At 40.2% G+C, this 14739-nt stretch overlaps 1 protein-coding gene across 7 annotated transcripts in view; it reads left to right on the top strand.

Moving 5' to 3' along the window:
• TENM1 (teneurin transmembrane protein 1) overlaps positions 1-14739 on the top strand; it is a 736058-nt gene that overhangs the window by 604580 nt on the left and 116739 nt on the right. For all 7 annotated transcript variants that reach the window (XM_054839650.1, XM_054839648.1, XM_054839649.1 and 4 more), the window contains 3 exons: positions 2923-3024; positions 4082-4276; positions 7629-7829. In XM_054839650.1, coding sequence (XP_054695625.1) covers positions 2923-3024; positions 4082-4276; positions 7629-7829 — 498 coding nt within the window. The remainder of the gene's footprint in view (positions 1-2922; positions 3025-4081; positions 4277-7628; positions 7830-14739) is intronic.

The following is a 14739-nucleotide window of genomic DNA, read 5'->3' as shown; positions in this document are numbered from 1 at the left end:
GCTTTAAGTTTTTATTTCCAGTATTTTGGTCAGTTAGAAAATCTAAAAGGCAGCTTTTGTGGATTTGGTTGTGATTGTTGTTTGATGGATGGATGCTGTTGTTTTATACAATTATTCAAATGTACCATTTTGTTTGGAACACAGAAGGCAAATATAGGAGACATTGTCCTGGTGGTATATCAAATCCCTGCTGCTTTTTTAATACATATAGGTGGACAAATGTTTGCAACTGTAGGTGTTGTTAGTGAGCAGTGCTCACACATAGGGTTTCTTTGGAATTTAAATTTAGGTAAAGTGTTGTATTTATGACAGTCTTGGTTTGCTGCAAGACTTTATCCACTATGCCCTTTAGTTAACCTGTTCTACCATATGTTTAGCAAGATGTCTTTACTAGTAATGGACATGCCATCTGCTCTTTAGAACAATTGGATGCTATTTTTATTTGATGGTAAACACCTTGCAGAGCAGGACAGTATGATTCACATACCAAGATGTTGAAGGACTTGCAGGAAAACCCATGAGAAATTGAGATAGAATTGTAATGACTAGGTTTTGTTTAAAAGTTCATATTTGCTCTGTTTGGAAAAGTGAATCTTTTACAAGCAAGAAAAAATGCCATTATTCAATGCCATATGAGAAAACAATATTCAAGCAATTTCTGAAGCATCTTCTCAGATGCTCTGTGAAGAGCATAAAACCTGGCCAAACTCCAGTCCAGATCAGAATCCAAATACCTGCCCCCTTGTTTATTTCTAGTGTAAGACAGCAGTGTTTATACAGGAGGGTTTAACCAATATTTCATCGTTAAGTAGCATACCGTCTCAAAAAAAAAAAAAAAAAAAAGAAATGGAATGGAATGCTGCACTTCTTTGGTTCTTGTTACATTTGGTGACAAAGAAGTTGTCCATCCCTGCGCTGGCCAATGATCAGAACAGACTGGGTCTTTCAGAGGGGAGCAGTGAGAGCCACAGTGCAGGCAGGAATCCTTATACTTCATCTCAGAAATGGCTTCGAGAAGACATTTTAGGGGAAAAAGAGGGTTCATGCTACAAGAACCTATTGCTGATGCAGTAGAAAATAGTGCTAGCTATTGCGTTTTTCATAACCTGTCTATCTTCTTATACTTTTCTTTGCATAATGGTTCTTGGTTGTTTCTTTGGGGGTTTCCACACAGTCATGCCCTCCTCGTGAGCGTCCGTTAGGTAGTGTTTCAAGTTGCTCAATGTTAGTTATGTACAAAATTGATTTCGCTGACACTTTAGCTAAAGCTCTGATCAGAGTTTCCCTTGAGGGGGGTAATTTGCATGCAAAATCTGGCATGCCTCAAGTGCTTTCATGGGCTGAATAAAGGCCAGCCCAAACTGGACGTTGCATTGATGGGGAGTAACTTTTCAAACTGTTAATTCTTCATTTCAGATCAATGTAGGGATCATTTACCGTGTGATTCTGGAAAACTGAGAAGGCAGGCAAATGTACCCATAGAGCAGGAGAAGAGTTCATAATGATCAGTAATACGTAAAAATTAATCACAATCAGCATATCTGTGAAAAACCTTACTTCTGAAAGTGAGCTGGTTTTTTGACTTTGAAAGAGACATCCATGTACAGGTTGTGGATATCTGATCAATGGATACGTATCAAATACCTATTCTTTGGTATAAACTGATAGCCAAAAAGGAATGTTTTTAAATAACAGTAGGAACTTTCAAGAGAAACCAACCCTTATCTGTCCCAATGTCCGTAAATAAGATCAAAATAAACTCATTTCATTTATTCATATTAGTTGTAGGATGTGCTTATAATCCATCTTTTGACAAGTTACATTTGAGCTAAAAAGTATATCAGATTTGCTTAGATTAAATATTCCAATGGTATGCTCTTTCATGGGAGAAGTTTTTCCTCCCAGCTCACTTGCCGTGGACAGCTTCAAAAAGATCTGGGGTTTCTTCTTTTTTCCCCTACAGTTATTATTTTGTGGGAAAGCAATCATGTTTCCCATCTTCCTATAGCCAGAGGTACCTACCCACGTCTGGCAGCACGCGTGCCCGTACAACAGTCGCGGTTCCCACTGTTCTGTAGCCCCTCTCCCATCCTGCACAGGACCTGCGCGGGCTGCCGACCCTCAGTCTTAGTGCTGCCCTCGCAGTCACCTACTCCGCACGGGAGCATCTTAGCCTTGGATTTGCTTCGTATTCTTTACGTAAAATCCATATAAATCTGTGAATCCACTGAATTCCTGTAGGAAATACATGTGTAAATTAAAAACAGCTAATCCGTGTACAGATGTGAGCCTGTCCCCAGATGTGGGAGGTTAAGTGGTTTACTGTCCAAAGCTGTGTGATGAAACATGGGCAAGTTTAAGATCAGAATTGAAGGTGGGGTTTTTTCCCTTGAAATCTAGTTCATAGTCTTTTATTGCATTGAGTTTCATCACCGTACAAAAAACGTTTTTTTTTTTTTCTCCATCTGATTGTGTAGAAGTAGAAATCCTACCCTCCTCCAAGGAGTTCAATTCACATGGTTCAAATGAACACCATAGAAGGCAATTTACTCTATAAACAGGTTTCAAACAAATTACTTTAGCAACAAAAGAGTTTAAGGTGGACATTTTTCAGCAAATACTCTGGTTCTTGCAGTGCTTTTAATGGTGGTAAATTTTACATGAACACTTACTTTAAAAGCTTTTTGGTGTAATATAAATGATGCACTTGTTATCTCGAAGCTGTCAAGACAAAATCTAATATTTGTAAGCTGCTTGAACAGGAATTTTGTTTTATGCTCCCTATGAATGAAAATGGGCCTTTTACTGCTTCTGCACCTATTTGTATGTTGAGATGTGTCCTGCAGTGTGGTGAAGATGCCATTCATTTCAAATTCAACCAGTTTGGTTTTTTTCTTTGTGCACAACTCTCTGAATAAACAGAAATCCTGGATGACTGCTCTACTAATTGCAATGGGAATGGAGAATGTATCTCGGGGCACTGCCACTGTTTCCCAGGATTCCTCGGTCCTGATTGTGCAAAAGGTAATCTCATATTAACTGACCCACAGTGCATGGCAGGGCTCGTGATTACGGTGTCTGTCTGCTGGGCTTGCAAAGATTCAAAGTGATTAAAGGAGATTAAATTCCTTTTTCCAGCCAGATGGCAGATACAACAGGAGCACACGCGTAGAAAGTTTCTTTGCGCGGTATTTGAGCTCAGATGCATCAACCACTTCTCTCTCCCTCTTTGAGAGTTACAGATTCCTCCATCCCTCTTTGCGTGATTATAAAATACAGTTTTTAACAAGTGTGTTAGCTTAGCAGAATGTTTTCTGTTAGTGGCAAACGGTTTCACTTTGGAGAACATTGCATGAGTCGGTCAAACGTTTCTGTGGTCTTAACTTGAACAGAGTGTAGAAAAGAAACCTGAAGCAGCTTAGAGACTGTTTCCCAGCATTTAGGGCAAAACACATGCTAAAAAGATTGTACGTGAGCTTATTTCTGTTTCGGATATTTCTGTCGGTATTATCCATCGTCTACTGCATATGATGTCTGGAAGTTCTCATGTTTTTCCAATGTTTCCTCAAATTTAGGATTGGCTTTATTTTTTAAGAGCTTGATTGGCTCACAAATTGATACTGGATTGTAAAATTAAGCTTCCACATCGCTGGTTTACATGCAGATCAGCAATGGCTAAAACTTCCGTAATGTTAAATCTGCTTAGAACAAAGAAGAGGAGGGCAGGATCTTGCTTCAGTTCACAGGGAAGAAATATTAATCTTACTGAAAATCATAAGCAGGCGTCACTGTGCATATTTTCTGCAGAGGCCAATCAAGGGGAGGGAATTATTTTTATCTTCTAAGATATCCCATTTCAGGTCAAAATTAAGGTGTACTAGTGAAGCAGACTGAGGAGAAGAGGGCATTGTATTACTGTTGCACTACCTAGTTCAAAGATTTCAGTCTGTCACAACCCTTGAATCAACTGGAGGATCGGGAGGCTGGAGTGGAAAAGCAATTTTACAGAACGATAAATGCAAGAGATGTTAATCTGTGTAAGTATGTAAACACATTAAAAAGGTCAATCTGCCTTCTTCAGATTCCTGTCCAGTGCTGTGCAGCGGAAATGGAGAATATGAGAAAGGTCACTGTGTGTGTCGAAATGGGTGGAAAGGACCAGAGTGTGACGTTCCAGAAGAACAGTGTATTGATCCAACCTGCTTTGGCCATGGCACTTGTATCATGGGCGTCTGCATCTGTGTCCCTGGGTACAAAGGAGAGATTTGCGAGGAAGGTTTGTGAAGTTTCCCTTTCTGTAGTTAGGGGATTTGATTTTTGTCTTTAATCTGCAAACCTGTTTTAAGGTAGTGAAGAACTCACGTGGATGTGAGGAGCTTACTGTGAAGCAGTACTGTTTTGCTCGGAAGCACCTTTGCTGTCTCGTAGAAAGTAATGTTGAGAAGGTTACCAAAGGTGAAGGCGTTCAGGTCTCAGTGCCAGTCAGTGGAAGCTGATCACATAATTTCCAAGATTCACATTTTTGTTCTAAAAGATTAAAATTGTTTAACGTTGTCTAATAAGACTATCTAATAATTGTAGCGTGGGTGGTCCTCTGAAATACTCAGTTTCTCTTTCAGTCCAGGAGGACTCTAGTTCTCGGATGATTTCACTTCCCTCCCTCCATTGAATCTCAGTAGCAACAACAGAACCGGGTGGAGGTTTTGCCTTTCAGCAAGCAGTGTATCGTCAATCCTCCAAAAGGTTCCTGTAAAACATCCCAGCAAGCAAGGATTCCTTTTTTTGTGTGTCTGAAAGTTGTGAGACCATCTTTGTTTGTCTCCACTTTTCTTCTCTCGGGGTCCAGACAGATTTTTCAGGAAGGGTGGCTGGCGTCCCCAGTCCTCCCTGCTGCCAGTAACCTCGGTCCCTCGGCACACCCTCAGCTGTCAGAGAGCCCGTGCAGACTTTTTTACTTGGCCAAAAGCTGTGGGTAAGAGAGTCAGAAAATCATTTAAGCAAAATATGATGTGGTGGTTCTCCAAAGTAATCAGCAGAGCATAATCAGCTTTTCCCTTTCTTCACTCTGTTACATCTTAGATTTTTCTGCGAAGAACGTACCGACTATATAAAGCCAAAAGAGCAGCAAACAGTCCCTGTTTACCAGACCATATTGTGTAATTCTGTTGTCATATGTCATTTTTACTGTAAGCCTGTGTTCAGGGTACTAAACTGGCATCCTTTAAGGCTTGGCTAATAAAAAGCGGGAAATGCTGAGACCAAGTAATTGTGCTTCTGCCGGTTGTTGTACGGCCGTGTCTCTGCCCTCATCTATGGAAAGAAGCAGTTGTTGTTTGCCTGTTAGCATTTCTGAGCTAGCTCATCAGCTCTGCCTTTCTTCCCCTGTGCGTAGCCTCGGAGAGCAGAACTCTTCTTCATGCTTGCCCTGGTTTGATGATTTTTCACTAGTCCCCTCAGCCCGAAGCTAGTGACAGCATACTTTGTGCTTCCTGCTATATAGATTTTAGGTAATTCTTTTGAGTAGCACACAGAGGAGGCTTTTTATGTGGCTTGAATTCTCTAGTCAGAAAAATGTCCAGGATGGATTTGATGGATTTGACATACCTGGTACGGTTCTTAAAGGGAGGATCAAGAGAATGCTTCTGACATGCTCAGTTGTTGGTAGTTTCAGAAACGGACAAAAACAAGAAAACCCAAATGGGAAAAAGCAAGTAATACGCAGATTTACTCACTGAGGCCGTGATGCCGAACAAGCCGGTGAGAGGCTGACTGCTCTTCCCAGTGCTTTGTTTCTTGCCATAACATGATCCTGCAAAATGGTTGAAAAAAGTAATTGAGATAAATGTATTCGGCCAGCTGTTGAAACTAAGAGTGTGAAAACATTGGATTTTTAAAGTGAGAGACATATTTCAATTTTTTAAAAAAGGTGGAATTATCTAGAAACAGGATTGATGAAACAAACCTGTGCAACCAAGTACAGTGGGATTTTATTGTAACAGTGCGTGCACGGCATGACTGTTCAGTTCACCGTACTGTACAACATAATTTGTACAGCAGTGGAAGTAATTCTGTCAGGAATTCAGATTACATTATTGTATGTAAATATGAGTTTAGTATTATAGCAGCATTGTTAACGTAGTGGACATACTAGGAGCTGTGCTATCCAGGGAACACCGGCAGCTACATGTATTCATTGCTATGGGAGTCCTTTGGATTTGTCCCATCACGTTATCATTACTAAAGCAAGTGATGCTTTTTAAACTGTTTATGGAGTCAATTAATTTTAAAAGATCAGCAAAATAAAGAGCTGTCTCAGGATGAGAGAAAATTGCCAAGTATTTTTGTCCTATGCTTAGCAAGATATGCGTTGTCCTGCTTCCTCTCTTCCAGAATTACATTGTGCTGTGCACAAGCCTGGAAGGCTGAAAAAGATACAAAATAAAACTTGAAATAATGTGTTGAATTGATGGCACAGCAGCTCAATAGATAAAGCATCACTTCTTTATTCTTAGGTCAAAAGGGCCTATAAACTGGAGGCCGTTAATCTCTACGTCTGAAGTATTTAGTCTTCCTTTACTGAAGCACAGAGCACCTCTTCATTTGTGTAGCACGGAATACCGTTTACGTTTACAATTTAATTATTAAAAACAGTACTTGTGCCGACGATTGAAAAAATACATACAAGAACTTTCAAAGTGCCTCTATAACATCAGTCCTGAAGCGTGATCCAACATGAACAGGCTTGCGGCTAATTGTTTCGCGTGCTCGGAGCCCACACGTGCAGCCTTCCTGCAGCCTCCAGAGAAGGCGGGCTGTGTTCTGCTTCAGAGCTGGCTTGTTAAAGAAATGCTGGGGCTTCATCGAGGAATATGCTGATTATACAGGACTAACCAGCTGATTTAAATTCTTCTACAGAGCTCCTGAATTTTTCACTAGGAATAGTTTAATCCAAATTGAGAACAAATTTAGCTCTTTGTCTGTTTGCAAATTGTTCATCAGTACGTTATGACTTTGGTGAATCTGTTCATTATCTGCAATTGCCCAGCACATACTTTTTATGAGAGTATGAGATTTTTTTACAGCAAGCATTCAGTCAGAGATTCACTACTCGAGGTTAGTGGATGGCCATTTTTTTAATATCAAATTTTCAGCTGTAGAGATAGCTTACCACAAGAAGATGAAAGAATAAGTCTTTCTTTTCCCTGGTGTAAATAAAACACAGTGCACAAATACCCAAATGGAAACACAGTGCACAACTGTAGAAGTAATTATTAATTGTTCCAGTTCTTTCCCAGCACTGCTACCGAAGCACAAACTTCACTCACTCGGGCTGATAGATTTGTGTTGGGAATCTGCATTTTAAAAACAAGACAATGTCCTTGACAAGCAGAATCATATGATCTCTAACACTCTACATGCTTGCTTTTTTTCTTGTTTTTGGCTTCTACTTTTGCACAGATGTTAGCATAGACTGGGTTTTTTTCCTTGTGTTTGTTAACATCGTTTCAGTTTGGGTATTTGCACAAAAATCACCCGATTACTCTGGATCCCTGATGTCGTATTGCACAAGGAAACCATCGTAAAGGTGCAAGTTTTATGCTCTAAGTTGTATATTCCCTGCTTTCCAGAGGACTGCTTGGATCCGATGTGCTCTGGCCACGGTGTGTGCGTTCAAGGGGAGTGTCACTGCTCCACGGGCTGGGGCGGCGTGAACTGTGAGACGTCGCTTCCCGTGTGCCAGGAGCAGTGCTCGGGGCACGGGACTTTCCTCCTGGACACGGGACTCTGCAGCTGTGAACCGCAGTGGACGGGTTCAGACTGTTCCACAGGTACGCTGGAGATTTTATTTTTTCAATAATGCTCATGCTTTCTGTTTGACTCGTGAGAGAAAGTGGTTGCTATTACTGTGCTAGTATGAATTTCAAAAAAAACAAGATAGGGATGAACCTGGGGTGCCGTGGCATGGCACTTAATGGGCCTGTCAGCACCTGGCTTTCTGGTGACAAGGACAGAAAGGCTTTTTCTCTGTGACAAGAATGTTGACTGCCTGATGGCGTGCCAGCGAGAACAGTCGTCCTGCAAGGGTGGAAGTGCCTCCCGGCATGGACTGGAGTTAAGCATGACTCTCTCATGAGATGTTGAGCACTTATCAGGCTCGTGCAATGAGAGAATCCACAACTTTGAGAGAGAGCAGGAGGATATAAAAAAAAAAAAAAAGGTCTAAATGCAGTGACTGATGAGGAAGAAGGCTCTGTCAAAAAATCTTTAAACAAAAATGACCATCCATTCTCTCATGCTGGGATAAAAACTCTTTTCTTTCTTAGAGGACCATCAAGGTTTGATCCCACTGAATTTGATTAAGACTTGAAATGGATTTCCTATGTGCTTTGTACATTTACGTTTCATTTTCTTGAAATAAATGCACTCTGGACATTTTACTCCGTAATGGAGCATGTCATTACCAATGTACGTGCTACTATTTTTTTCCCCTATAAAGCTCACAAAACCAGAATCTCAGATGATAAGTAGTGCATCCCAGTACAGAATAGATCCAAGTGACAGATTTGCTGAATACTGTGGAATACAACCAGTCATCCAAGTCACCAATTTTTCTTAGAAATCATCATTCAAAAGAACACTTGGAACAGTATAAATTTCCATTCGGACCTTTAAAGTGTACGGTTATTATGATCTTCAAGTTGGGGCTTATGAAATCCCATTCCCTGATAATTTTTTAAGCAACAAAATACTGACCTGCTAATGATTTTCAGTGTTTGTTACGAAGACCCTGCGTTCATTCTATACTCCAAAGCTAATGCATATAATTTCAGTCCAACACTGTCGGATATGGTACCTGCTTTGATAAGAATTGACTTTTTATTGGCTTTCAGCAAAAGCCTGGTTGCTTGCACTTTTATCATGTGTTTTATTGTGTGTTAAAAATATTCCCTGAAGGTTAGTAATATCGTAATACTTCCATTAATGAAGCAAATAATCAGGAAAGATGCTAGCTATGTACTAATTTTTTTACTCACAAAATATGCAAACTAATTCTGTCCTAATACAATGCTATTGTAGCTCAAAAAGAGATGTTAATCTCCAATAGGTCTGTTGTGTCAGCTGCGTGGGGCAATTAGATACTAAGTAAGGGAACAAAGAGCTAATAAATAACTGCAGTGAAGAGGCTTTTATCTTGTGTGCTAGGAACATCGTTTTCATGTTTGCCTCACCTCCAAAGCTGGTTTGATTAATTTTTAGAAGAAAAGTAACTTTTTTCCTTACCTCCATCAACCAGTAGGGAAAATACCTCTCTTCATCCCTACTGTCCTCTGAGTTATCAAAGAATGCTTTTACAACCACCAACAGGTATCCCTCCGTATAGCTAGATACTTAGAATTCTTCTTTCAAATGTGTCTTCACAGGTGTCAAACTAGATTCAGGATTGTTGTGGCAATGCAGTGAGTGTTAGACTGAAGTATAGATGTTCATTTGAGCTTGAGACTTTCTTCGTAGGATCAGTGATTGCCGTGCACGCTGGAAGTAAAGCTGGGTTTAGTGAGGAAGGAAAACATCAGATGAGTAAGTCAACAAGGTCAGAATAAACGAGCTGTCATGTGCAAATGGAAAAAATCATGAGGTTCTGTACAATGAAGAGGATGAAAAGGGTAAACCACAGGCTGCTCGTCTGGAATCAGACAACAAGGAAAGCTTTGTAACTGGTAGACGAGCGGTCTCGCAGCCTGCCTCAAACCCTTGCGCTTTCCCCGCCATGTCTGTACCACGTCATTGTCGGTACTCTGAAAATTTGCCTTTCTGTATCACCTTGAAGAATATAGACTCCTGTCCTGATGATTTGTGCATGCCCCAGCAAATTCCAAATACTTTCAAAATAAAAGGATAAATTATTAAGTTTTATGTTTTTTCTAAATAGGAATTAATATATTTTGCTGTAATTTAAAAAGGAGAAATAACAAAGGTGCCAGAATGTTTTTGAGTGCGTTATCCCAGATAGATACACTGTGGCCCACCTGAAGAGGGATGAGCCATCTCTATGATACCTCCCCTACATGCCCATCTCTAACTCTTCAAACAATAAGAAATACCATTTTACAATTGGCAGACTGGGGAAAGACAGAAATCAGTGTGGACGTGGAGGAACAGAGATGAAAGGTGACTGTGTGACCCATGCGTATCCTGAAGGATTGCCAATGTTTGGAGCCCCAGCCTGAGATCCGGAATCATTCACAGATTTTTGAGGCTAGAAAAGACTGTGGTATTCATGCTGTTTGATTTTCTGCAGGACATGTACCAAAAAAAAAAAATCATCCTGCAGTTTCTGCTTGACACTCATAATTTCTGTTTAGTTTTTAGAAATTCAACCTTCTCACAAAGACTGAAAGTGAAGGATAGTCTACCGTGTTCTTAGGTAAACTGTTTCAATTATGCGTGACCCTCTCTGCTAAAAAGTACACCTTCTACTCCCAGTTTGAGTAGGTGAAAAGTCTTACAATTGTGTTTCTTTCTGTGAAGTGAGAGACTGTCAGATTCTTTGTCAAATCCATTACATTCTTTGTCCTTAATGTTTATAAAAAGAGCCAATATTTTAAATTCATTTGCTTCTTGTAAGGCTACATACACACACCTCTCTCCCTCTACCACTCCCTCTTTCTTTCTCTCTCTCTCTCCCTATCTCTATCTTCACCTCCACAAGAAGAATAATGCAAGGAAAAAAGTTATGTATTTCTTGGGGTTTGGGTAGGCCTTTTGGGAAGTCTGACTCACCACATAAAGTATGCGTTTTTCTTTTCCTATTGCTTCATAAAAAAATTACATTGAGGGAACACTGAAATTCCAAGTTTAAATATCCAAAGGTCAAAGAAAGACAAAAGAAATGTACATGTTAACTAACTCATCTTTCCTGTGTTTCTTATGAAACAGGTTTCGTTTTTCACACTTAAAGAAATGACATTTTGCTAAGGATGTATGATCTGATCATTCAAGCAGTTACTTGCTCTTGGATATACTTGCTCTTCTGCACAGTTGCTGTACTAAAGACAATGTCTTTTTCTAATCTACCAGACTGTTCAGCTCAGATTCTACATAAAATTGCATGTTGAGAGTGTTTGGATACAACAAACGCTGAACTATGACATGATTGAATTAATTGGTTGCTAAGAAGTGGCTAGTTTAAAAAAGGTGAAATGTGTATGTAGTTATATATAAATACTTGAGGGAGCACATGCACAAAAGCACAGAGTAATGGAGTGAATTGGATTTATTTCTAGTCTTCCCGCGCATGGGGCATGGTTTCTGAAGGGACTGTCAAAATGGAGAGTCCATAGCTGTGATCCACCTAAATATTGCAGAGTCCATCTTGGAGGCTTCCATGCAGGGATATGAATTCTGGCATTGTCCCCTTTTTTGGGTCAACAGCTGAATGTCTCACATTGTCCATTGAACTTTTGTAATGCTTTTTCTGAAGAGCTCTCCCTTTTTCTTTAGGCCTTATATATGTTCTTAAGGCATTAATTTATTCAATAGAATAGAATAATTCAACAGACAACATCTCTACTACAAAGGCTGGTATAACTAGGGCAGCCCTAGTTCGTGATCAGAGCTGAGGATTGCTCTTCTATCCAAAAAATAACTCCAGTGTTAGAGATGTTTCTTACACTATGGCTGTGGAGAGAAGTTGTGTGGCACTGAATTAACTACTGTATAACCAGTCCAGAGTCCATCTGACTTACTGCTCTAGTTAAACTGTCCTGCATGACCTATCAGCTTGAGCATCTTTTATGTATGAGGATTAATTGGCAATCAGGCACCTTTGTAGCATTGCTGCAAAGCATCCTGTTAACAGCTATGAGCTGGGGAGAGCAGATGCTTGCTGCCAAAATCATTGACTTCCTCTCCTGATGTGGCCATTACACTAGCTTCTAGCCAAAAGAGTGGTAATTCTGAAGTACCTCAAGATCTTATTGTTAACATCAGAGGCCTGAGGTTCAGTTCCTTCTCCAGTGTAGCATAGACCTGCTCACTTTCTTTGCGGTGCTTTGATTCCCAAAGTATTTCCAAGACCAAAAGAAACAGAGCCACAACACTGTTACAGTTCCACGCTGTCCAAGTCAGTTTTGGCTAGTCAACTTAACACAGATGTGCAGCATAGTCTCTGCTCTGACCTGTGGACTGCCAAAAACCAATCCCACCGCACTACCTCCAGATACTCCTTCTAGATCAAAAGTTCTTGGTGGCCAGTTGCCATCCCTTGAGGTCCAGAAAATCCTCCAAAATGTCACTCCAAAACAGCTGTCAGGATATCTCTTCATCGTGTTTGAAGTGGTTCTCAATAAGACCAGCTCAGTATGGCTTGAAAGGTGTTCAGATATTTAGTATTGCTAATCCTGCACTACTTGTAGGACACTGCCTATGTTGGCTTTTTATTGAGCTCTGTTAAGATCCGTCCTTTCAATATTCTTAGCTGGATATCTGTAACAGACATATTTGGCCTCTTTCTACCCTACAATATTGAACATCCATGAAAAGCCGTCGTCTTTTCTTAGCTCAGATTTCAATTTGCCTATCCCAAAGATGACATGGTTTTCATTCAGGCTTTGCCTTGCTACTTATGCGCCTATTTGTAAAAAGCTCTTCCTATCAGCTAACGTTCAAACAGAAAGATAATATGCTTCTGATTCTTTTGCCTTCTTTAGGCAACACCCACCGCATTTCACTCTGAAAATCCTGACAGATCTTTAGCTACACCAATCGTAACAACATTGATAGGTATCCTTTCTACAGCCATATGTGACATCAGGAGGAAAAAAAATCACTTACTATCTGTACCTAAGATTTGGTTTATTACATGGACAAGATCAAAGTGCTTTAATTGTTCTATATGATTATGCACTGACGTGTATTTACCGTCAGGGAGATCGATTAGCCTGTTTGCCAATTTGCCAACTGGCTTGAACACTGAAGGTCAAAAACAAGCTATGGCTTTCACTGCTTCAAAATTACACCAACGTCAGAAATTTGTAGAGAAGCAGCGTAGAGTTATTCCAGCTGAGTTCTTCCAAATGCTGTACCTTGGACATAGCTGTTAGAATTCCAGTTGCAAGGATCAGTGCTGCAGTCATTATTCAAGTAATGTAATTGAATCTCTCATTCCTGCTGGCCTGAGCGGACATTGCTTGCTGCCTTTACCTGTGGTGTCATCTACATTGAAATATACACAGAGACCCAATGTCGTCTTCTACAGTAACTTTATTTCTTTAAATTGTTTTCATCAGCTGTCCTTGAACAGTCATCCATCCCACTTTCTGCAGTCTTTACTTTGGACTGTATGAGGAATGAGGAGAGTTGTGTTCTCTTTTGCCTAAAAGTAAGGGAGGCACAGCTGTTAGGGCCAAGCTAAGTTGATCTCAGGCAGAGGTCCACAGACATCTCCGAGGAGAGCTGTCTTTCCACCATTTTGATTCCCAAAGTGTTTCCAAGACAAAAAGAAACAGCAACAGCACTGTTACAGTTCCACATTATCCAAGACATTGACTCCAACAGTCACACCTACCATGTAGCAAAGAGGTCATCTTCAAACATTGTAATGGCTTTAGCTCATGCTGTCAAAGAAGGAGGTCATTTTATCTCTCTAATCATTACTTTGTGGAAAAACAAATGCTTCTCTGATATAAAGAACTGAAAATTAAAACTGCATGATAATACTCATGATATAAATGTGAGTATTCTGTGTTTTAATTAATTCCTCAGTATCTTGTTTATCACTTTGTTCATTTAGTTTAGTTTTTTCCCTAGTTTGGTCATTCTTTGGCAAGTCACACAAAAATGCCCAAAGACATTTGGCCATTACTGATGTAGCCATCTGACGGTGGATGTGCCCAAGAGAGATGCACAACAGATTGGGTTCCGTTTCTCGTTTAGTCTCCCCTCCCCTCCTAAAAGATGTGAATAGAGAATAGGAATTTCATACTTTGTTCCAACTGAGACTGATTATAAAATATTTCTCGTGGAAAGTGCCTGTGCTGGAAGAGGCCATCCTGGAATATTTCAGAGTCTCAGCATCTTTGCACCATACTGAATCCAGTTATGATTGTGTGTGAAAATCCATTGTTATTCAGACTTTCAACATACGCCTTAGTTGACCTGTGCAGCATAGGGGTGATTTACTGCATACATGACAAAATGATACAGTAGGATGGTAGACTGACAGTACACTATTTTAATGTCACCAGGACTTCAGTGTAGTCAACTTTCTACTTACTGTCTGTGAATCTTTGTTGCTTTATTTATAGGCTGTCATCCAAAATCCCTTGATGTTAATGAGTCATCTCCCTTTGAGGCATATAGGCAGTACTTTTCAGAAAGACAAAATCAAACTTGTGAATCCTGACTGCTCGTGTCAGGTAGAAGGGAAGCTCTGGCTAATTGAAGGTGCGGCATCAACATACTGAACAAAAAAAATGGTCTTCTGTTCTCAGATTGACACCTTTAACATGAAGCCGTGAGATTAAGGGAGTGAAATCAAGAGAAAATGGATGACAGAGTTGTTCAGTGGGGCAGAGCCTTAGCTAGCATAAATTAGCGTAACTGCAGTGATGCCACCAGTGCAATCCCAGCGTGTTTCAGGTGAGAACCCAGCCCCAAGTCGCTAATTAATTGCAGCACTATGCCTGAAATATTACAGACTGAAAAGTAATGAAATCTGTGACAGAGCTGATGCCTCTG

Source organism: Grus americana, chromosome 12 (genome assembly GCF_028858705.1).
Source record: "Grus americana isolate bGruAme1 chromosome 12, bGruAme1.mat, whole genome shotgun sequence".
In the NCBI taxonomy this organism is placed as follows: Eukaryota; Metazoa; Chordata; class Aves; order Gruiformes; family Gruidae; genus Grus; species Grus americana.
Note: the sequence above shows the minus strand (reverse complement) of the source record. Positions and strands in the feature narration are given on the sequence as shown.